This window comes from Spea bombifrons, chromosome 1 (assembly GCF_027358695.1).
Source record: "Spea bombifrons isolate aSpeBom1 chromosome 1, aSpeBom1.2.pri, whole genome shotgun sequence".
Taxonomy (NCBI): domain Eukaryota; kingdom Metazoa; phylum Chordata; class Amphibia; order Anura; family Pelobatidae; genus Spea; species Spea bombifrons.
In genome coordinates, this window is record NC_071087.1 from 83,217,639 (window position 1) to 83,240,076 (window position 22,438).

At 43.3% G+C, this 22,438-nt stretch overlaps 1 protein-coding gene across 1 annotated transcript; it reads left to right on the forward strand.

Moving 5' to 3' along the window:
* The first annotated feature begins 953 nt into the window (after positions 1-953).
* On the forward strand, positions 954-17,874 carry SLC25A42 (solute carrier family 25 member 42). The gene is made up of 7 exons (XM_053465738.1): positions 954-1,096; positions 3,237-3,348; positions 3,967-3,992; positions 6,706-6,872; positions 15,972-16,088; positions 16,548-16,699; positions 17,263-17,874. The coding sequence occupies exons 1-7, from the start codon at positions 1,013-1,015 to the stop codon at positions 17,586-17,588; spliced, it is 984 nt and encodes a 327-aa protein (XP_053321713.1). The 5' UTR covers positions 954-1,012; the 3' UTR covers positions 17,589-17,874.
* The last annotated feature ends 4,564 nt before the right edge of the window (positions 17,875-22,438 follow it).

Below are 22,438 nucleotides of genomic sequence, written 5' to 3' on the forward strand. Positions count from 1 at the left end.
TGTATATTAGTGACATGGTGATTAGTCGCTGCGACTGTTGAGGTCTGGTTAGGGAGTGACACCAGGACTTGCGGATCTGTATCCCATGCAATTCTATATCCCAGTCACCACCAGATGAAGCTGGATGATCTCCAATGGAATTATTATTACCTGCATTTGTGCTCTCCATATGGGACACTAGGGCCCCATGCAGATCTACCAATAAATAATGCATATTAAATTAATTTGTAAGTGCTGTAATGTACATTCAACCTTCAACCTGTAAAATCACTTACATTTAAGAAAAGCTGTCACTGCAGAGCTAGCTCTCAGCATGGCGGGGATGTCATGCACTCCTGTGCCTCCCTTGCAAGATTCCTTGTACATCACTGTGCGCTTTACTGTGGACAGATTAGGTGGACGACTGGCTGGACAAATGGCGACCAGATGGGTTTATGTAAAGGTGGGATAAATCACCTTGCTCCACTGGTAATGGCTCGTGTGGACCACCTCCTACACAAAGCTATGAAAATACATGGAGAGAGGCTACAGGTTACAGTGGAATCACCCAAAATCCTTATAGAATATTGGGTTTTAGGATATCTATAATTAGGCTATTGTATTCAAATTCTTATTTTACTGAAACATGACCCACATTTTCTGTGCTGCAGTTATAAGATTCAAAAATTTTTTAAATGCGGATTGTGGTCACACTTTCTTACAACGCCTATGCGCCCTGGTAACATAATAGATCTAAATTTAAATCATGATCTGCCTGCCAAACATCCAGAGTGATTAAAACCTGTGGTTTAAGGTTTCCCCCTTCATCCACCCGAATATCAGGCTTGAAAGTGATCTGAGCAAAACATCCCACTGTTACTAGAGTGGAAAAGAAGTGAGTGGCTTAATGGAAGCAGCAAGTGCTCCTGGGAAATATTACCTGATTAATTGTGTCTAATTTTATGCATGTATTTTATCTCATCCGCAGGGGTGATTTTTTTTTTAAAACCTCAGCTGGCTGAAGAGGCGTGGTATGGATAATGGTATTAAAGGAAGCCAAGTGGGTCTAAATAAAAATGGTGCACACACGATCCTGCCTACGGCTGTGGTATCAGAGGTAAGGCAAGCTAGGAAAAAATATGTTGTCGGTGTTAACATGAATATATACAGAGGCAAGAAAACGTAAGTGAACCTTTTGAAATTACCTGTTTTTCTTCAGTAATTTCTTTGTGAAATGTTATCTAATCTACATCTAAGTCACAAGAATAGACAAACACAATGTGCTTAAGCTAATAACAGACAAACAATGATAATATATCACATCTTTGTTGAACACACCCATTGAACATTCACAGAGCTGCTGGAAAAAGTAAGAACCCTTGGATTTATTAACTGGTTGAACCTCATTTGGCAGCAGTAACCTCAAACAAACCAGCTCAGTAGCTGATGATCAGGCCTGCACAACGTTCAGGAGGAATTTTAGACCATTCTTCCTTACAAAACTGTTTAAGCTCAGCCATGTTCCTAGGTTGTCTGGTGTGAACTGCTCTCTTGAGGTCGTTCCACGGCGTAAAGTCTGGGCTCTGACTGGGCCACTGCAAAATATGTTGTGTTTATTTTAACCATTCTCTAGCAGAATTACTTTGATCTTTAGGGTCATTGTCCTGATGTATTACACAACTTCTACTGAGCTTCAGTTGGCGGAGAGACACCCTGACATTATCCTGTATGATACCTTGATAAACTTGGGAATTCACTGTCCCCTCAATGATGGCAAGCTATCCAGGCTTTGAGACAGTAAATAATGATGCTCCCTCCACCATACATTGGGATGATGTTTTCATGTTGGTCTGCGGTGCCCTTTTAACGACATGCATAGTGCTGTGTGTTCTTCCAGAACAATCCAACATTAGTTTCATCAGTCCACAAAACATGTTCCCAGTAGCATTGCGAAGCGTCAGTGTGCTCTTTGGCAAACTTCAGGGAAACAAACAGGGATGTTAATTGTAGAGCAGTGGCTTTCTCCGTGGTGTCTGCCATGGACTAGATGCCTGTTCAATATTTTGCATATGGTAGACTCATGAACAGAGATGTTGACCAGTTCCAATGATTCCTTCAAGGCTTTACTTGTTACTCTAGGTTTTTTTTACCATACTGTGCATTCTGCATTGTGCCCTTGCAATCATCTTGGCAGGGCGCCCACTTCTAGGGAGAGTCCCCAGTACTAACTAACCTCCAATTGCAAACATCTTCTGAGATTTTTTTGTGAGGCATGGATTACATCAGCAGATGCTTTTTGAGACCACACATCCAATACCGTTTCATTGCTTGTACTCCAGGTTTGCTAACTCCTGACTCAAATTAGCTTTTGTTGAACTGATTAGCTTAGGGGTTCACCTATTTTTTCCAACCCACACTGTGAATGTTTAAACAATGTATTCATTACAGACAAGCACAATACAGCAATTTGTGTTTTTAGCTCAAACAGATTGTATTGTAACCAGAGTTGACTTATTTTTCTTGCCACTGTACATATATACACCAACAAATGATTCCTTTTGAAAATAAGATATAGCTCATCCTTTTGTTACTAAGTTTCAATATAATTAAGGATTCTTGTCATTTTTCTTTTTGGACTAACAGTAGAGGTACTTCATTTGAAACCGTATGAATGGCTGTATATCAGTCAGAACTACAGGCCTGAGGGCAAAATGCTATTAAATTGCTAGTGAAACATGCTTGGACCTACAGCCTGGGGGGCAGTGATAATACCCTTCATATGGGAATAAAGACAAAGTCAACCAAGCATGCAGAAGTCATTTCTTGGAATGTCCACACACCCACCCATTCTCCATAGTTTTGTCCCGTTTGATGTTTATCATTATTACTGCAGGCCTTATGGCAGTCATAATGTTATGCTTTATCTGCGAGGGATGGGGTGTGGGTCACACATGTTACAGTCGGGGTAATTTGCAGAAATGGATGTAGGGTGATTTAAGTTTCTCTAGTACAAGTCTTGCAGACCAAAATGGAAAGTTTCACAGAAAGCAACCCCCCAATACTTCCAATATTGGGCGTCACACAATGTGACCTCGCACAACAACACCAAAAAATCTTTGAGGCCTAGTAGAAATCCCAGCCATTGCTGCTTACAATTGCACTCACTTAGATTGCCAGTTATGCAGATTGAGGTTAGCTCAAAGTTGCTTAATTACCGCGTTTACTTAAAATTAATATTTTTTTTTTTTTTCTGCAAGGGGCATAAAAATGGGAACAGTATTCTCAACTCGCTGATGTCTGGAGCGCTGGCTGGAGCAGTGGCCAAAACTGCTGTTGCCCCCTTGGATAGAACCAAAATCATTTTCCAAGGTAGGTCCCTTGGCCATAAACACCTATAGAGAGCCTGTCTGTCACCCTTCTCAGGACTCTGAACTACCCCTTCAAAAATCATTAAATTATACAAAGAAAATCTCAAGATTTTTTACACAAGGGTGATGGAAAGATCCTTAGGGTTACACAGTCTGAAACAAACCCCTTTTCCTTTTTTCTCTGACTTAATTGTATCTGACAATCCCAGCTGGTGCTTTTCTCACTTGGCATATCAGAGATGAAATCCCTGCTTGAATTCAGGTAACCTAATTCAGAATTTCTTTACCGCCTGACTACATTTTATAAGAGACCATTGTTAGAACCATTAGCAAACTACAGTAGAATGTTTGTGATGGACTATTAAAGGGTTAGTATTGGAAGACCCTTAGGTCAGCTCGTTCCTTAAAGCGTAAGATCTTGATAGTGTCTATTTAACCCCTTAATGACAAAGCCCGTACAGGTACGGGCTCAAAATGCGTTGTTTTCAATGGGTTTAGGGACCTCCCATTGTCCTTAAGGGGTTAACAGACAAAATAGTGTTTTAGGTGCCTTTCCAGTAATGGCATGTATTGAACATATATATGATAACAATTATTTCTTCTCCATGTTTCCCAACAGTGTCTTCAAACAGATTTTCAGCTAAGGTGAGACTACCATTACCTGCTGTGCATGAAAATAATATATATATTTCAAAGACATGATATCCACTGCAGTTAGATAAATGACGTAATCTGGTAAAAATTGGGAGTTTAACCCAGTTTCTATAATGGTTTATAATTTCATATTGTGCAATACATTCCTTCATATTGCCCATGTTATTAATCAATATATCATATGAAAAATGGGCAGACTAGATGGGCCGTCAAATGTTTCTATCGCTCTGTAGTTCCCCATATTGTTCCAGATAACCTGTCTCTGTAGCTCTTGTGGCTCCTTGTCATCTTTCTCATCAACTCTACCTGTTGCGTTTAGAATTTATGTGACCTTAAATGATACTAGATGATAGATTGTATATAGTAATGGACAAAATAGTAAGTTGTTTTTTTTAGGGTTTTTAGGATTTTCATTATCGATTAGTCGAATCGATTTTTATCGATTATAAAAAGAGGTTTTTTTCAGAGCAAAAAACTCCTCTTCTTATATAATCCGACCTCAAACAGAGATCGGAATATAACACTAGAATCCAGATCCCCCGCAACGCTGCAGGGGACCTGGATTCCCCTCACTGTCAGCCGGTGGGTGTCCGTGTGATGCGCACAGACTTTCCGTGAAGGGGAGTAACAGAGGCTGTCTGTGCAGACCCCCACCGACTGACAGAGAATCGAGGTCTCCTGCAGAGGATCATCCTTTCTGTCAGCTGGTGGGGGTCTGCACGATGTGCACAGACAGCCTCCGTTACTGCCCTTTACTTACGCTGAGGCTTCTATGAAGCTGCAGTGAAAGTGCCTGTTAGCAACGGAGGTTCACAAAACACCAGGGAGTTGGGAGAGAGGCAGAGTGATGTATGGGAGGGAGAGGAGGCAGAGTGGTGTATGGGAGGAGGAGGAGGCAGCGTGGTGTATGGGAGGGGGAGGAGTCAGAGGGGTGTATGGGAGCCACCCTCCCATACACCACGCTGCCTCCTCCTCCTCCCATACACCACGCTGCCTCCTCCTCCTCCCATACACCACTCTGCCTCTCTACCCGACTCCCTGGTGTCTTGTGAACCTCCATTGCTGACAGGAGGCAGAGTGGTGTATGGGAGGGGGGGAGAGAGAGGCAGAATGATGTATGGGAGGGGGAGAGAGGCAGAGTGATGTATGGGTGGAGGGAAGAGAGGCAGAGTGATGTATGGGCGGGGGGAAGAGAGGCAGAGTGATGTATGGGCGGAGGAAGAGAGGCAGAGTGATGTATGGGAGTGGGGAGAGAGGCAGAGTGATGTATGGGAGGGCGGGAGAGAGGCAGAGTGATGTATGGGAGGGCGGGAGAGAGGCAGAGTGATGTATGGGAGGGCGGGAGAGAGGCAGAGTGATGTATGGGAGGGGGAGAGAGGCAGAATGGTGTATGGGGGGGGGAGAGAGGCAGAATGGTGAATGGGAGGGGGGAGGAGGCAGCGCTTTGAATGGGAGGGGGGAGGAGGCAGAGTGGTGTATGGGTGAGTTATAGTGGTGTATGGGTGTGTAATGAATTTCAGGGAGGCAGAGTGTCATATCTGGGGGAGTTAGGGTGGTGTATAGGGGGAGGTAGAGTGGTGTATGGGGGTTATAATGAATTTCAGAGTGGCATATCTGGGGAGGCAGAGTGGTGAATCAGGGAGTATAATGAATTTATGGGGGGAGTAGTGGCATATCAGGGTGCACAGTGGCATATAGGGAGGTATAAGGCATAAATGGGGACGAGTGGCATATTGGCAGTTATAAGGCATATCAGGGGCACAGTGGCATATAGGGGGTATAAGGCATATCAGGGGGCATAAGACATATCTGGGGGTAAAAGGTATATCAGGGGGCTCAGTTGCATATCACTGGCATATAAGGAGTATAAGGCATATCGGGGGCACAGTGGAATCTGGCATATAAGAGGTATAAGGCATATATAGGGGCAGAGTGGCAAGCTGGGGGTCAGATGTGCATAACTGGGGGCAGTTTGGTAAATAAAAGAAAATACAAACAAGGCTTTTTTCTCATAGTTTTTATTAAATATGAAAAATAGTTAACATATGAATTACTATTTACTAATAACTTTGTATTAAAACCTAGTTTGAGAAACACTGTGTTTGGGTTCATGTAGCTTTTATTATTATGTCAGTAAAATAGGAAGGTGAATAGAGAAATGCCATTGTGATAAAGAGATGAAAGTGTAAATTGTAATTTTTTTTTATAACATTTTTTTTATCCGATTAATCGGCCAACTAATCGATTATTAAAATAATCGTTAGTTGCAGCCCTATTGTTTTTTGTACCGATCTGTTGCAAGCCTCAAAACATCCTTTGGTTCTCTGTCTCAAAACATCCTCCTTTTTCATCCTGGGAAGTCCCCCTAAAATGATGGAAAGCTTTTGTATTTTATGTTTTATCCGTACAAGCCTTTGCTGTCATTGTTATTGTGTCCAAAGTGTAAATGACTTCTTCACCCCATGAGTCCAAGGGTTTGGCTTTATGGATGGGTAATGCTAGTAGCCTTCTTAGGGACTGCACCTGGCAAGTGTTGTTGCTGTTATGAAACTATATAACTTAAAAGCAATTGGAGATTAGTATTGTACTGTTGTTTGTTTGTTTTTTTTTGGAGGGGGGGGGTATTTTTTTAATATGTTTCCTTACTGAAATGTTTCTCTTTTTCTCCCCCTTTCCCTTATGATTCTGTTGTGTTTTTTGGCAGGAAGCCTATAAGCTGATCTATCGCACTTACCTGAATGAGGGACTGCTGAGTCTTTGGAGAGGTAACTCTGCCACCATGGTGCGTGTTATCCCGTATGCTGCCATACAGTTCTGTGCTCATGAGCAGTACAAGAAGCTGCTTGGAAGCTATTACGGTTTCCAGGGAAAGTAAGTGATTCTTTACTGTGTTAACGCTGCCCTCCGCCACCTCTGCTGGAACAGTGTTGCATTTACCCCCACTCGCTCTCTGTCTCGCTTTTTTATATTTAAAAAAAAAAAAAAATCCCCCTCAGCGCAAACTTGGTTAGCCCATGGACCTTCCAGCTGCTCAGGGTTATGGGAGATAACAATCAAATAATAGGCTAAGTAAATAAGTAAAGGCCGCCTAACTCTGCTGGCATCCTAGCATAACCTCATCTTTCTGAGATGTGCATTGCTTCTTGTTTAAAAAAGTGATTCTGGCACAAACTTTATGAGCTCAGCAAATAATGGTATGGTCCAATCAGTTGGGTTGTTAGATTGGTTGTGCTGCTGATAAGGACTTTGTGCATTCGTTTTTATGCATCACCCCCAAGGAGCTCGTGCAGTTTGTTTGCATATCTCTTGGTGGCGGGAATATCTTTCTTTGATTTGTTTCCCTTATCAAATCCTAATGTTGAAAACAGGCATGAATGAAACCATGGGTGTAGCGCAGAAAGGTTGTACTGACCTGTAACATTGTGTGTTTAATAGTAACTCTTTCCCTCCTGGTTGGTGACTTTTTATGTATGTTCTGGTATACCTTGTAAAATTCCAGGCCAGAAAAAAATAAGAATGTACAGAATGTTCGACATTGTGTAATATTCTTTAGTGACCTGTATTTAAAATGAATATGTGACCTTTCCCAAATTCTTAGTTTTGCAGTTTGGTATAGTAATGACACTTATTTAATGGTATTTAACCCTTTGAGGTCAGGCCATTTTTTTTTAGTTTTTCTATAGTTAGGTACGGGTGAAAACTTTATAAACAGCTCATACTTTTATCTAGGGAAATGTTTTCTGTTTTGTTCCCTAGACAACGTAAGCAGTTCATAAATGCCTAGTTAAAGGCAAACCACGTATCACATGATGTAATGGTATGAATAGAAAAGGCATGAAAATGTGTTTTTCCTGATTATATCCCTGTATACGCAGGACCAAATAAGCAAAGCAATGAAAAAGATCTGACCCCCACTTAGTAAACATAGTAATATGAATATATAATATATATACACATTTACACACACATACATACATACATGCAATCATGGCCAAAAGTTTTTAGAATGACACAAGTATTGGTCTTCACAAAGTGGGCTGCTTTAGTGTTCTTAGATATTTTTGTCAGATGTTACTATGGTATAGAGAAGTATAATTACAAGCATTTCATAAGTGGCTTTTATTGACAATCTTTTTCAAGACCTCTGCAATCCGCCCTGGCGTGATGTCAATTAACTGACTGATGGCAGCCCATTCTTGCATAGTCAGTGCTTGGAGTTTGTCAGAATTTGTGGGTTTTTTTTTGTCCACCTGCCTCTTGAGGATTGACCACAAGTTATCAATGGGATTAGAGTTTGGGGAGTTTGCTGGCCGTGGACCCCAAATTTTGATGTGGCCCAAGCCACTTAGTTATCACTTTTGCCTTATGGTAGGATGCTCCATCATGCTGGAAGAGGCATTGTTCGTTGCCAAACTGTTCTTGGATGATTGGAAGAAGTTGCTCTTGAAGGATGTGTTGGTACCATTCTTTATTCATGGCTGTGTTCTTAGGCAAAATTGTGAGTGAGCCCACTCCCTTGGCTGAGAAGCAACCCCACACATGAATAGTCTCAGGATGCTTTACTGTTGGCATGACACAGGACTGATGGTGGTGCTCACCTTCTCTTCTTTGGATAAGCTTTTTTCCCTGCCATCCCAGGTGACACTATGAGAGACTCCTCCTCCGTACCTGAGATAGGGCAGGACTCAGAACATTTAAAAGGCCCCTCCCCTCCTAGCACCCTCAGTGTTTTTTCCTGCCCTACATCAGGTAGGGAGGACTCGTCTCCCGTTTGTTATTTTATTTCGGCTCTAGGTTGAGCCGTTTCTCCCTAGGGCTAAGCCCCCTCGGGTGGGGGTAGTCTCTGCACCTTAGCCTGTGGCTGGTGCCGCGCTGCCCGGCGCTTACTTACCTTGGCTGTGCGGTGATCCGTCCGGCTTCCTTCCCTCAGCTCCCCGCTGCTTCCACTGCCGTTCGCTGTTCCTAGACGCCGCGGCTCGGCGTCTCAGCATTTTTAAAGATGGCGTCTCGGCTTTTTCCGGCTCGGTTCGCCAGGCGTGTCCGGTATGCGTTCCAAGCCTCGTTTTCGTTTCAATTCAAAATTTTGGCGCCAGAATTGCTGCTGTTGCAGCTTGTAGCCTGATTTGGAGTTATTTAAGCGGTGTGGTGAGTTGACTATGGGTTATTATATATTTTCTGACGGTGCTGTTGCATTTTGTCTGATTATGTCTGCTCCAGATAATTCTGAGCCTCCCTCTGTTGAGGAGAGACCTAAAAAGGCTTTAACTAAATCAAAACATGCGCAGTGTTCTGGTTGTCACAGGCCTCTGCAGGATGCTAAGAAAAAGCTCTGTTCTGCCTGTCTAAAGTCCGTTGCGGATTCGGAAGCCTCTGGTGGGAGAGAGTTTTTGGCCTGGCTCAAGGAGGAGATGCAGTCCACCTTTTCGGCTTTTCGTCAATCGGTTCCTGCTCCTTCCCATCTTCCGGCAGTTCGGGAACCATCGCTCCTGGGTTACCAGCAGTTTTCTGACTCCGAGTTTGATTATCCTGAGCTGGAGGAATATTCTTCTGAGGAAGGTGAAATCCGAGAGGAAAGTTCCTATTTGTTCCCGGTGGAAGAAATTGATACTCTCATTTCTGCGGTAAAGTCTGCCATGAACTTGGAGGAAACAGCGACGCCTAAGAAGGATCACTTCTTTGCCGGCTTCTCCAAGCAGTCACCTTCTTTTCCTGTGCACCCTGCCTTATCCGACATCATTAAGCAGGAGTGGAATCATCCAGAGAGGAGGGTTAACCTGTCCAGGCGGGTGAAACGCCTCTTTCCGTTTGAGGAGGACTTTGAAAAATTTTGTGCAACTCCGCTGGTTGACACCACGGTGATGAAAGTTTCCAGGAAGACTGCCTTGCCGCTGGAGGATGGCTCTCATTTCTCGGATCTGATGGAAAAGAAGGCTGAAGCAGCCGTTAAGAAATCTTTTGAAGCTTCCTCTGCTGCTTTTAAACCTGGCATAGCATCTGCCTCTGTGTCTCGAGCTGTTAAAATCTGGCTGTCACAGATCGAGGAAGAGGTTGCGGCAAAAACGCCTAGAGAAACTATCCTCAAGAACATTGCTGCTCTCAAATTGGCAGTGGATTTTCTCTGCGATGCCTCGGTTGAAAATGTCAGGATGTCAGCCAGGGCCTCTGCACTTTCGGTGGCGGCCAGACGGGCCTTATGGCTGAAAGCCTGGGGGGCTGACAATGCCTCAAAGAACAGACTGCTAAATATCCCTTTTAAAGGAGGGTCTCTGTTTGGCGAGGAGCTGGAGTCCCTGCTTGAGAAGACGACTGGGGATAAACATTGGATGCCTCTACGCAGAACTGCTCCCAGGAGGCGGCAGTCCTTTCGTCCATACTTTCCAGGCCAGTCCAGGGGTTATGGTTCCGGTTTCTTTCGCCCTGCAAGGGAGCATGCCTTCCGGGGCAGATTCCATCGTGAGAGAGGTAGACACGACAGGTTCGCCTTCCCCAAAGCGGCCCAGGATCCCAAGGGTTTTGCATGACTCGTCAGTCATCCCGGTGGGAGGAAGACTTCGGCATTTCATGGACTATTGGTTCCTCATCACCAAGGATTCCTGGGTGAGATCCATCATATCCCAGGGTTATCGACTGCAATTCGAAAGCAAACCTGCAGACCGGTTTTTGATCTCCCACCTTCCTCAGAACCTGGAACAGCGGGGATTCCTGCTGTCGGCTGTCCATCAATTTGTACATACAGAAGTCCTTATTCCTGTGCCCCGGCAGGAACAGGGTCAAGGAGTTTATTCTCGGGTCTTTTTGGTCCCAAAGTCACCAAAGGGGTTTCGTCTCATTATAGACCTACGTTTCCTGAACCGTCACCTTCGTTTCCTAAGGTTCAAGATGGAGACCATAAGATCAGCACTGGACTCTCTAAACCTTCAGGACTTCATGGTCTCCATAGACCTAAAGGATGCGTATCTTCATGTTCCTATGCATCCCTCCCATCATCGGTTTCTGCGGATAGCTATTCCTTGGGGTTCAAGAATCAGTCATTTTCAATTTCAAGCCCTGCCATTTGGACTGTCTCCAGCCCCCAGAGTGTTTACAAAACTCCTTGCAGTGGTGGTGGCCCATTTCAGACGTCAGGGCATTTCGGTCATCCCTTACTTAGACGATTGGCTGATTCACACGCATTCAGCGATTCTCCTTCAGTCTCACCTTTCCCGGGTGGTCCAGACGCTTCAGGATCTCGGCTGGATTCTAAATTGGGAGAAGTCCAAGTTAGTCCCTTCTCAACGATTGGAGTTCCTCGGCCTTCGCCTGGATTCCTGCGAAGGAAAAGCTTTTCTTCCTTCGAGCAAGATCAGCGGTATTTATTCCCTAACCTGCAAGGTGCTTTCTGCACGAAAAAGTCCACTAAGGCGGTGTATGTCTCTTCTCGGCAAGATGACTTCAGCAAGATATGCAGTTCCCTGGGCCCTGGCTCACATGAGGGTCCTTCAGAACCATATTCTTCATTTGATGGAACAGAACCCATTCGCCCTGGACAGACTGGTTCGTCTTCCTCCGCATGTCAAGGCATCCCTCTCCTGGTGGCTCCTACGAGATACTCTGGCCTCGGGAAGACGATGGGCCTGGTCATCCAAAGAGCTCCTGACGACGGACGCAAGCAGTACAGGCTGGGGGGCAACTTATCGGGACGACTTTGCTCAAGGTCTCTGGTCGCCTGCCACTCAGCTCCTACCCTCGAACTGCCTGGAGCTGCTGGCGGTGGAGAATGCCCTTCATCACTGGGAAAAGCATCTCTTTGGCGGCAACATCCTGCTTCGTTCCGACAATCGGGCGGTTGTCGCCTACATCAACAAGCAGGGGGGTACAAGAAGTCCTCGCCTACTGCGTCTAGCTCTCAGGATTTCCTTTTGGGCAGAATCTCGTCTCATGACTTTGTCTGCGGTTCACCTTCAGGGGGCTTTGAATTCCCAAGCCGACTTTCTAAGCAGAACTCCCGTTCTAAGCCACGAATGGGCTTTGCATCCGGCAGCCTTCCACATGATTGTCCAACGGTGGGGAATGCCCGAGATAGATCTCATGGCCTCCAGGGACAATGCTCAAGTTCCGGCGTTCTTTTCTCTCAATCCTCGGGACCAGCCTTTGGCGGTGGATGCCTTCGCTCAGACTTGGAGTTTCAACCTCGCCTATGTTTTCCCTCCATTGCCTCTGATATCCAAGGTTCTTCAAAAGATCAAGTTCGACCGGGCATCAGTTATACTGGTTGCCCCGGACTGGCCCAGACGTGTATGGTACGCGGGCCTAGTCTCACTCAGCCACGCACCACCCCTACGGCTCCCGGCCTGGGAAAACCTGCTTCACCAGGGTCAGTTCCTTCATCCAAATCCTGCGGTATTTCAGCTGACGGCTTGGAGGTTGAACGGAGGATTCTGAGGTCTCGAGGCTTCTCTGAGTCGGTTACGGAAACTCTTCTGCGCAGTCGTAAGAAGGTCACATCCATCAGATACATTAAAGTGTGGAAGAAGTTTTGTAGCTGGTGTGGATCCAGGAAAATTCTTCCTTCAGAGTGTTCTCCAGCTGCTATTCTGGAATTTTTGCAGAAGGGGTTTGACCATGGACTTCAGCCTTCTACCATCAAGGTTCAGATTGCTGCCATTAGTGCTTTACTTGGCGTTGATTTGAGTTCTGTTCCAATCATCAGGCGTTTCTCCAAGGCTATGGTGCGTATTCGTCCTCGCCCTGTCTCCAAGATGGTTCCCTGGGACCTGAACCTGGTCCTTCGCAGGCTCATGTTGCCACCTTTTGAGCCTCTTCAATCAGTGTCCCTACACCTGTTGTCTCTGAAGACGGCCTTCCTGGTGGCCATTACCTCTGCGAGGCGTATCAGTGAACTCCAGGCCCTTTCTATGAAAGAACCGTTTCTACGTTTTTTTCCGGATAAGGTCATCCTCGCCTTGCCCCCGGAATTCTCACCCAAAGTACAGACGGCGTTTCACAGGGACCAAGAAATTGTGTTGCCTACGTTCTTCTCGTCCCCTCAATCGGCGGAAGAAGAAGCGCTCCATACGTTGGACTTAAAAAGATGTCTTTCTATTTATCTGGAATGCACACAGCCTGTGCGCAAATCATCTAGTTTGTTTGTAGCCTCTTCTGGTCCCAGTAGAGGTCTTGGCATTTCTAAGCGTACGGTGGCGAAATGGATTGTGTCTACTATCTGTTTAGCTTACACAGCAGCTGGCGGGGTTCCCCCTCCGGGGATTCGTGCCCACTCTACCCGCGCAGTTTCCACTTCATGGGCTGAACGATGTCTTGTCTCGCCTGAACACATCTGTAAAACAGCTACGTGGGGATCTCTAAGTACTTTTGTTCGACATTATAGACTCGATCAGATGGCTCAGGAAGATGCCCTGTTCGGTCGTACGGTTCTTGGGGCGGTGTTTTCCCCCTGAGTTTCTTTGTTTCCCACCCTTCTTCTTTGTTATATCTCTCATAGTGTCACCTGGGATGGCAGGGAAACATTAAGTTCTACTTACCGAGAGCTTCTTTTCCCTGCCAATCCCTGGTGACACGTTTTGTTCCCTCCCTTCCTTTCAATAAATGTTTGTTTTTGCAGTGATTCTGTTTTCCTGTGTGGTCTTTGATATTCACTGAGGGTGCTAGGAGGGGAGGGGCCTTTTAAATGTTCTGAGTCCTGCCCTATCTCAGGTACGGAGGAGGAGTCTCTCATAGTGTCACCAGGGATTGGCAGGGAAAAGAAGCTCTCGGTAAGTAGAACTTAATGTTTCCGGATGCGCCAAACAATCGGAAAGAGGATTCATCAGAGAAACCTGTAGGACCGCAATATCCTTGCCTGTGAAGCCCTTTTTGTGCAAAGCAATGATGACGGCACATGTTTCCTTGCAGGTAACTATGGTTAACAGAGGAAGAACAATGATTTCAAGCACCACCCTCCTTTTAAAGCATCCGGTCTGTTATCCAGTCTGTTATCCTAACTCAATCGTCGTAACAGAGTGATCTCCAGCCTTGTCCATGTCTCACCTGTGAACGCTCTCACCTGTGTTTGCTGGTCCTTTTGGGGCAGGGCTGAAATGCAGTGGAAATGTTTTTGTGGGATGAAGTTCATTTTCATGGCAAAGAGAATTGCAATTCATCTGCTCACTCTTAATAACATTCTGGAGTATATGCAAATTGCCATCATGTAAACTGAGGCAGCAGACTTTTTGTGTCATTCTCAAAACTTTTGGCCACGACATATATACACACACAGTTGTAAGTTCATGGTTTGTTCATGCAGCTTATGGTGGCCAAAACATTGCAAGGTAGACACCTTTGTAGGTTGCTGACCCTCATCATAATTGTGACAAAGGGTTATGGGAGTTGTACTTCACAAGTGTGCGGTTTACAATAAGATTATTACATTTTTTATTTAAAATCACAAACAATAACAAGCTGGTACAAAAGGAGAAGAGGGCCCTGATCTTGTATTCTAGTCGGTTGAGGGGGGGGGGGTGAAACAGTAGGAGAGGACAGTTTGGACGAGGATGAGTTAATTGAGTCAGGATGAGCTGTTGAGGTTGTTGTTTTTTCAGATGGTTTAGACAGGCTGCTGGCTGAGCCTGTTATGAGGAAAGGTTGTACACTCCTTGAAAGAGGTGGGTTTTCAGGGCGCTTTTAAAATTTGCATATGAGGGACAAAATCTGACTGAACAGGGAAGAGAATTCCAGAAAACGGATACAGCACGTGTGAAATGCTGGAGTGGGAAGAGGTAAAGATGGTAGAAGAGAACCCCACCTAGTATTAAAATATTTATGGGAGGCTTTGGTAGGTTGATGGGCACCTGCCTTTTCAGATTCCAGGCAGAATATCAGATGATTTTCCCTGCACGTGGACAACCTGATCCGACTATAAATCACCAGCCTGTATGCAGATTTTTTTTGTTGGTTTTATTTTAGTTAATGCATCGATATTATTTTAAGTGAAATATTACAGGTACCTGCGGGTCCCGCAAGGCTGCCTTCGCGCTGCTCCCTCACGGCGTCCCTTTTCTTGCTCCGCCCAGGAACACAGCGGAGTCACGTGATGTGACATCACTTCCTGTGACTCCACCTTGTTCCTGGGCGGAGCAAGAGAAGACACGCTGTGAGGGAACAACTCGAAGGCAGCCTTACGGGACTACGTGGGATATCTGCAGTTCAGGTTAGGGGGTGGGCGTGATTGGCCACATTTGTGGTGGGAGTGGCTGGGATTGGACAAAAAAATCAGCAGGGGTGGGATTAAAAAAGCAGTCCCATGCAGGGCTCTACATTGTACCATTGTATGGAAAACTTCTTGCCTTCAGACATTACAGATGGTTTCTTTAGAAGGACAATGGGCACCAGTGGACTTATGAATGTCAGGCACACTCCTCATCCCTCATTATTTGTGAATGGTAAAATTCTGTTCCATACTATTTAATATTTGTCCAACCATGCACCATGAGACTTGTGAATTCACTTCTATTTATACTCCAAGTTGTACCACAGCTCAATTTCATTGAAGAGTAGCATTTTATGTACCTCGTGTGTTATTGGGACCAAAGCTTTGAACGCATTTACATTTCTTTTTATCAGTCTCTTTATCTTGTACACCTCTTGCTTTTCCTTTTATTATTTACCCATTTTTATCACATGTATCATCTTTTCCTGGCATATGGCTACGAAACATCACCTTGTACTCAATATGCAAAGGCCCGACAGTCACAAGCAATATGGAAATGTTTATCTTTTCCCCGGGAACCCATTTTATGTTCATTTTGTCTGGAGATCACCGCTAATCCTGCATGAGCTCACTGTGGGTTTTATTCATTTTGGGTTTCTTGTAAGATCCTTTGCTCGATTTTACGGTAGTAGATTTGAGCATAGATCAACATATTACAAAGCCCAAGGTATGGATCAAGCGGTGGATGTCTTTGTAAAACTCCATCATTTCTTTCTCTCCTGCAGTGCCTTGACACCCATTCCGCGCCTCGTTGCGGGATCTCTCGCGGGTATGACGGCTGCAATGGTGACCTACCCTCTTGACCTCGTTCGTGCAAGAATGGCTGTAACACCAAAAGAGATGTAAGTTAATCACCCACGCCATACGGTGGGCCCTAACTTTTCCCATTTATAATGATGTTATGATGTGACACTACCTAATGAGGCATGTTTGATTTTAGCCATCTTTTATATCCTGGAATGATATAAGAAAAAACAATAATAAATAATCATACAAAACTGCCTATGTGTAAAATTGGGTAAGAAACTCACAATGCAATAGTTTTGTGGATAGTCGCATAAAATCATTGAAGAGTAGCATGTTATGTATCTTGTGTGTTATTGGGACAAAAGCTTTGTATGCATTATGTTAGATTTTGGGGTAACTATTAAACTTACCTACTCCAGCAGATGTCTTTTAACACTTAAATGGTAAATTCTACAGAAAGAGTTAATGAGGTCCAACACAGTTTCAGTGCAGCTAATTGTGGGGAAGATTGTCCAAAATGCTCACTTTAATTTATTTTGCTTCGCCCGTAACAGGTATAGTAACATAATTCACGTGTTTATGCGTATGTCAAGAGAGGAGGGCTTGAAGACGTTGTACAGAGGATTCAACCCAACCATACTTGGCGTCATCCCTTATGCAGGAATTAGCTTCTTCACATATGAGACGCTGAAAAAGCTACACGCAGGTACAAAACCTAGATCATACAATACAGGTCCTGATTTATTTATCGCCACAGAAAAATGTCAAGCCGTGTATCTGTAGACACCACAGTGAACAATACAATAGGTCTTGTTTATACATAGACATTATGGTGCAAAATGCTGAATATGGACCAGTCACCATGGAAACCAGTGGAAAGTGCCAGCTAATATAGCCCACTTAGTTTTTGTGCACATGTCCTCCCGTTTACTTCATCAGGAATGGACTGGTGATGCAAAAACAGCTCTTGCAGACGCAGGTGCACACTAAAGCACTGAGAGGGACCATCGATGGCCAGTCTTGGTCTGCCCCTCACTGCACTGTCCAACCTCCACACACGCTACGCATTTTGGGGATATATGGTCTGTCCCTTTCCACATTCAAATTGATTTCTCTTTTCCTCAAAACGCTAGTTTTGTTATTTGCCATATACATGACCACCATAGTGCCTATTTTGATATATTGCATATTATTATGTTACATATATAATTATAAGGATTGATGGATTCGCAATTTGCTGATGAATGTAATGTATTGTTATTACCCCAGAGAACAGTGGAAGAATCCAGCCGTACCCTTTTGAGCGATTACTGTTTGGTGCCTGTGCTGGACTACTGGGTCAGTCAGCTTCCTACCCCTTGGACGTAGTGAGGCGACGGATGCAGACGGCCGGGGTCACCGGTCACACATACGGCACGATTCTTAGCACTATGCGGGAGATAGTTACTGAAGAAGGGATTGTCCGAGGGCTCTACAAAGGGCTTAGCATGAACTGGGTAAAGGGTCCAGTGGCTGTTGGTATCAGCTTCACCACCTTCGACTTAACCCAGATTCTCCTGAAAAAGCTGCAGCGACTGTCAGAAATCCAGAGGTAGGGTGTGTGAGTTGAGAAGATTACCCTGTTTAGCCCTTTGTTACGTTTGCCTACCCTGAAGGACAAATGCTGCTCTCTCATTATCCTGGAAAAAAATTAACTGGTGCTTGTATATGTTACTCAAAACACAATGGCTTTGTGACAACAGGCCAACAGGCCACCGGTTACATAACATGGCTAAAACCTATGATAACAGATCCAACTGGTAACAGATGTTGGAAATTATGGATCAACTAAAGTGTTTAGTTAGAGTTGGTCATGGTATGGTGAATTCGGTATGGTCAATTTGAAGGAAATGCTTCAGTTTTCCTCTTTGAACAAAGTCTTCGTAACCACCGTACAGCAAACCATCAAAGCACCCCCCTTCCCGGAGCTGCTCTATCCGATCAACCGCTCCTTATGCGGTTTGCTATTTCTGTGTAATGATAAAATTGGGCTTTTTGGAAAGATCTGAAGCATTTTGGGCTCTCGTATTCATCCTTGGGTATTGTCTGGAACAGCACAAGCCAAATCCATCTTTTTTTTTTATTATTTTTTTTTTTAACCAGTGTTTTATGCCAGTGTGTGAAAGTTTTGCCATGATATGCGCTTAGAGTTTGTGTAACAAGATTAAAGTTTATCTTTCAAAACTTGAGTTAGGCCTTTCAGCAGCAGAACAGCTTGTAGTTCCAGTTTGCAGCTCTATTTAACTCTCTAAGATGCACACAGTAGTAACTGAATCTAAATTCTAAAGCACGTGCACAAAGTGCAGATGGTATGCATTGACCTTTACACATCCATATATTTGCACTATACATAGCCATATACTGGAAATGTTTATTTTATTCACTGGTCAAGATAGAACCAGTTCATGGAATTTCAGTATTATCACTTTGCTGTGAATTCTACATGTAATGATGTGTGGTTTTGTTTGTTCGTTTGTCACACGTAAAGCTGTATAGTGAAAAGGTAACTTAATTGTTTTAACGTATATAGTGACTTACTATGTGCCGTTTCTTACTGTGTTGTTATTTTTAAGGGCTATAAGTGTAATCTGCCACAAAATCAAGTATAATGATTTGCATCTCTTCACTAGGGTTGACAAATGTGTAAAGAATGTTGAAGAGAGGCAACCATTGAAACCAACCAATATTTTTAGGACTTACTAAAGGGTTATATTTGAGTTCTGTATAGAACAGTAAATAATGTACAATAATTACAACTTTGAGAACCATAGCTATCCAGTTCTAAGAAATTATGAATCCTTGTTTAAGCGTATCCTACTAAAACTAGTTTGTCCGCTTGTGGGTCATCGTACAAAAGTCCACACTGTGGACATCAAGCCAACAATCATACAGGGGGCACGTTAATTTGGGTAAATTGAAATGGGTTAGTCGCACATGAAACGCACATGAGCTGCGAAGCAGTGTAAAGAGTTTGAAACTGCTACTTTAAATATAAAATATATTTTCTCTCTGCTATTTTACTACATAAAGAGTACTAAGAGAGCTATCACTCGTGTTTCGTGTATGCTGATCACAGGAACAGATCTGTTAGTTCTTAAGATATTCTCAATCTCCACCGTATAAACTGCTTTTCGCTGTGACCTCAAGATTTATAACAAAAATATATATGTACATTTATATATATTCTTATTGCTTCAGTCAGCACACAGTAGACCCTTCTAGTGTCAAGGAGTCGGGCTACAAACTCACACAATATACACTGCTGTGTATTTCGGGTAGGACACAAGCACATATTACTGAACAATGCATGGCCGTCTTACCTTCGCACTTTGATGTTCTCCATCTCCACGCATTATATACACGCTGCATTACAAGTCTCTGCTGTTGAAAAGCTGAAATGTATTTTTTAATTTTTAACGGAATAAGCTTTTTGTCTTGTGTTCTGCTGTGTTGCAGTGGCAGCACTTTTGGTAAATATGTTTATAAATATATAGATATAGATATATATATATTTTAAATATCTGTGCCAAGAGACTGTACATTTAATAAAAGAGAAAAAAATATTGTGCAATCTTTGTTTTTATTTATTGTATGTCAGATGTATCATATAGAAGCACACTCGATGACTCGGTCCATTGCCAGATCCTGGCGCTTGCGCACACACACAAAAAAATCTCGCATCCTCCCATTCTTCACCCAAGAAGCCACAAAAATCCCGGTTCATTCCCTTATCATCTCCCGCCTCAACTATTGCAACACTCTTTTGGTTGGCATTTCTCGATTCTCTCTTCTGTAATCGATCCCAGATCTAGATCTATCTAGATCTTACCTGCCACTAATACAAACCCCACACTATCTCTCCCCCTTCTCCGTACCTTATGTTTGTTTTTACCCCATTCCCTCTAGATTGCAAGCTTTTGAGCAGCTTTACCTAATGCACCAGTTTGTCTTTGTCAATTCTAGTTTTTACATACGTGTAAAGCCAAAATATCAAATAATGTATTTAGATGTTGACATTCATCTAATAGCAAGAGTACCGTGGCCTAATTGTATTACATAATTGACGGGACTGATTACATTTTGGACCATATTGTAATAGCAAGTTAATGTTCCCGATTCCTATGTATTAGGATAGCTTTTAGTAGAAGGCCAGATTTTTGTACTATTGATAAGGGAGATAAACATTACACGTCAACATTATTATTTTAGTAAAACGTAAACAGGACAGGTATTTGATGGCTTAATAGGAGTTTGTGTCAGCCACCAAAGATTTCCTTGCAGTATTCTGGATGGCCACATGAGGGCGCTGTTATATTTTACTTAATGTTTTGCTGATACAATACATATCTCACATCTTTTGACATTATTATTATTATTATTATACTTTATAAAGCGCCGACAGATTCCGCAGCCCTGTACAAAGATAAAAATGTTACAGACAACGACAAGTACAATACAGCAATTACCATGCAGATACAAGAGGAATGAAGGGCCCTGTTCCCGCAGGAACTTAATATTAAAACCAATGAAAAATAACCACATCCAAATTATATTTTAACCGTAATTTTAAAACTGGCAATAAATAAAACAAAATTTTAAAACAAAAATATATTCATTCTTTTTTGTCTGTGTTTAGTATTTTAACACGGATGGTGTTTTTTTGTTGCCGGACGGAATCAGTTAAAGACAAACAATTTTGCTTTAGTGTTTGAATCCCTGGACAATTAATAAAAATCCTGACATTAATCTGTAATGGGGCTCAGGCGTCCTGCCTCTAGGCCCTGTGTTTGTATGTGTAAATAGTAGGCACCCCCTCTCATTAGATAGGCTCCCATTATGGCTGCGTGTGAACATGGCTGAGAAGTGTCCTACACGCCCTGTCCAAGCCTAGGGGGTCACGTCTGGGTAAGACCCCCTGGGAAACGCCAGACTGCACTTCTGAATATATTACCACCTGAAATGTTCTGCTGATGAATAGATAAATGAAACCCTTTCACTGCCAGTCACCCCAATCTTATCATTTTATAGGGAGATTATATCATTTTCTTCTCCAAACAGCACAGCAGCGCATTTTTTTTTATTAGTGTTTTTAAATGTTTTTTGTTTTATAGCTGTATTAGCAAACAAAAAAATGTGCCGGGACTGTTGAACAAAATGTAATCCGAATGATAAATCGCCTAATAATTGGTGGTTTGCGTAAATGCACAGAGAGTTTTGTAAAAAAAATAAATAAATGAGAAGAATTTGACGCATCTGCATTTGCGGCTTCTTAATAATTAGCCGTGTTAGTGCCTAATGACATGCCAATTGCCATCAAGCATTTCCCAGCGTGTCTGCCCTCTTTGTACTGGTAGGGTCGGATATTAAGCATGCATTGCTGGCAGGGAATTATGGAAATTAATGGCATTCCTGAATCTGTTGTGGGACCAGCTGCTCATGCAGCCCCGATCAATTAAAGTGATGGGAAAGCTTTAATAGAACAGTAGAAGGAGAATGGGGCGTGCTCTGGCACTCACCGTCACTACGTTCAAAAGCTTGGGAAAATAGCAGAGGACATGAGAAGGAAAAATTTCAAGGAACTGCAGCTGGGATCTCTTAATATTTCACCAATAATGAAATTCCCTCGCTACTTAGTACTGACACTGCAGATTCAGCGCATTATCATTTATTAAAGGGGGGGGGCTGTCCCACTAATTTAATATTGTGATTTATTGCACTTTACCATTTTCCCATGTCAGTATTATAATTTTATTCTGGTTTGAAATATGTGGGAAAATTGCACACAATTAGCGTAAAATGGGTTCCAAGTAAGTTAATACTCCTTTTCTTCGGATATTCGTCATCCGGAACCCCACCCCCCAATTATAGGGTGACTTTTTAGCGTTTAGGTACCAACCATGCTCATAAATGTGTAAGTAGTGGATCATTTATTAGAACAGTAAAAAGGAAAATGTCTACAATCAATGAACACAGATATTACTGTTTTCGTATAACCATACTGTCCCTTTAAGGACTATGTGACTTTTTACATATTAAATGTACCCCATATTCATACATTTTCATTGGCTGTTTACTAAAGTCATTTCACAGCTAACCTGATTCACCAATAAACATTATGGCAAACACAGGTCTCACAACTCTCATATAGCCCATTAAAAGAAATCATACAGCCTGGAGTGGCTTAACAATGGGACAAAGGGATCAATTACCCCAGAGCCCCTGTGGCAAGGGGCAAGTTACGTGTTCCTCTGCACTATATAGTAGGAATACAGTTTTGTGTGTGTGTGGGGGGGGGGTGAGGTAGGTGCATGGGGGTCCTCTCTTGCCGCAGGGGTATTTGCAGAGACACCAGCTCCGCTTCTGGAGTATGATCAGTGATGGCAGAATTGTCTTGTACTTCATGTTG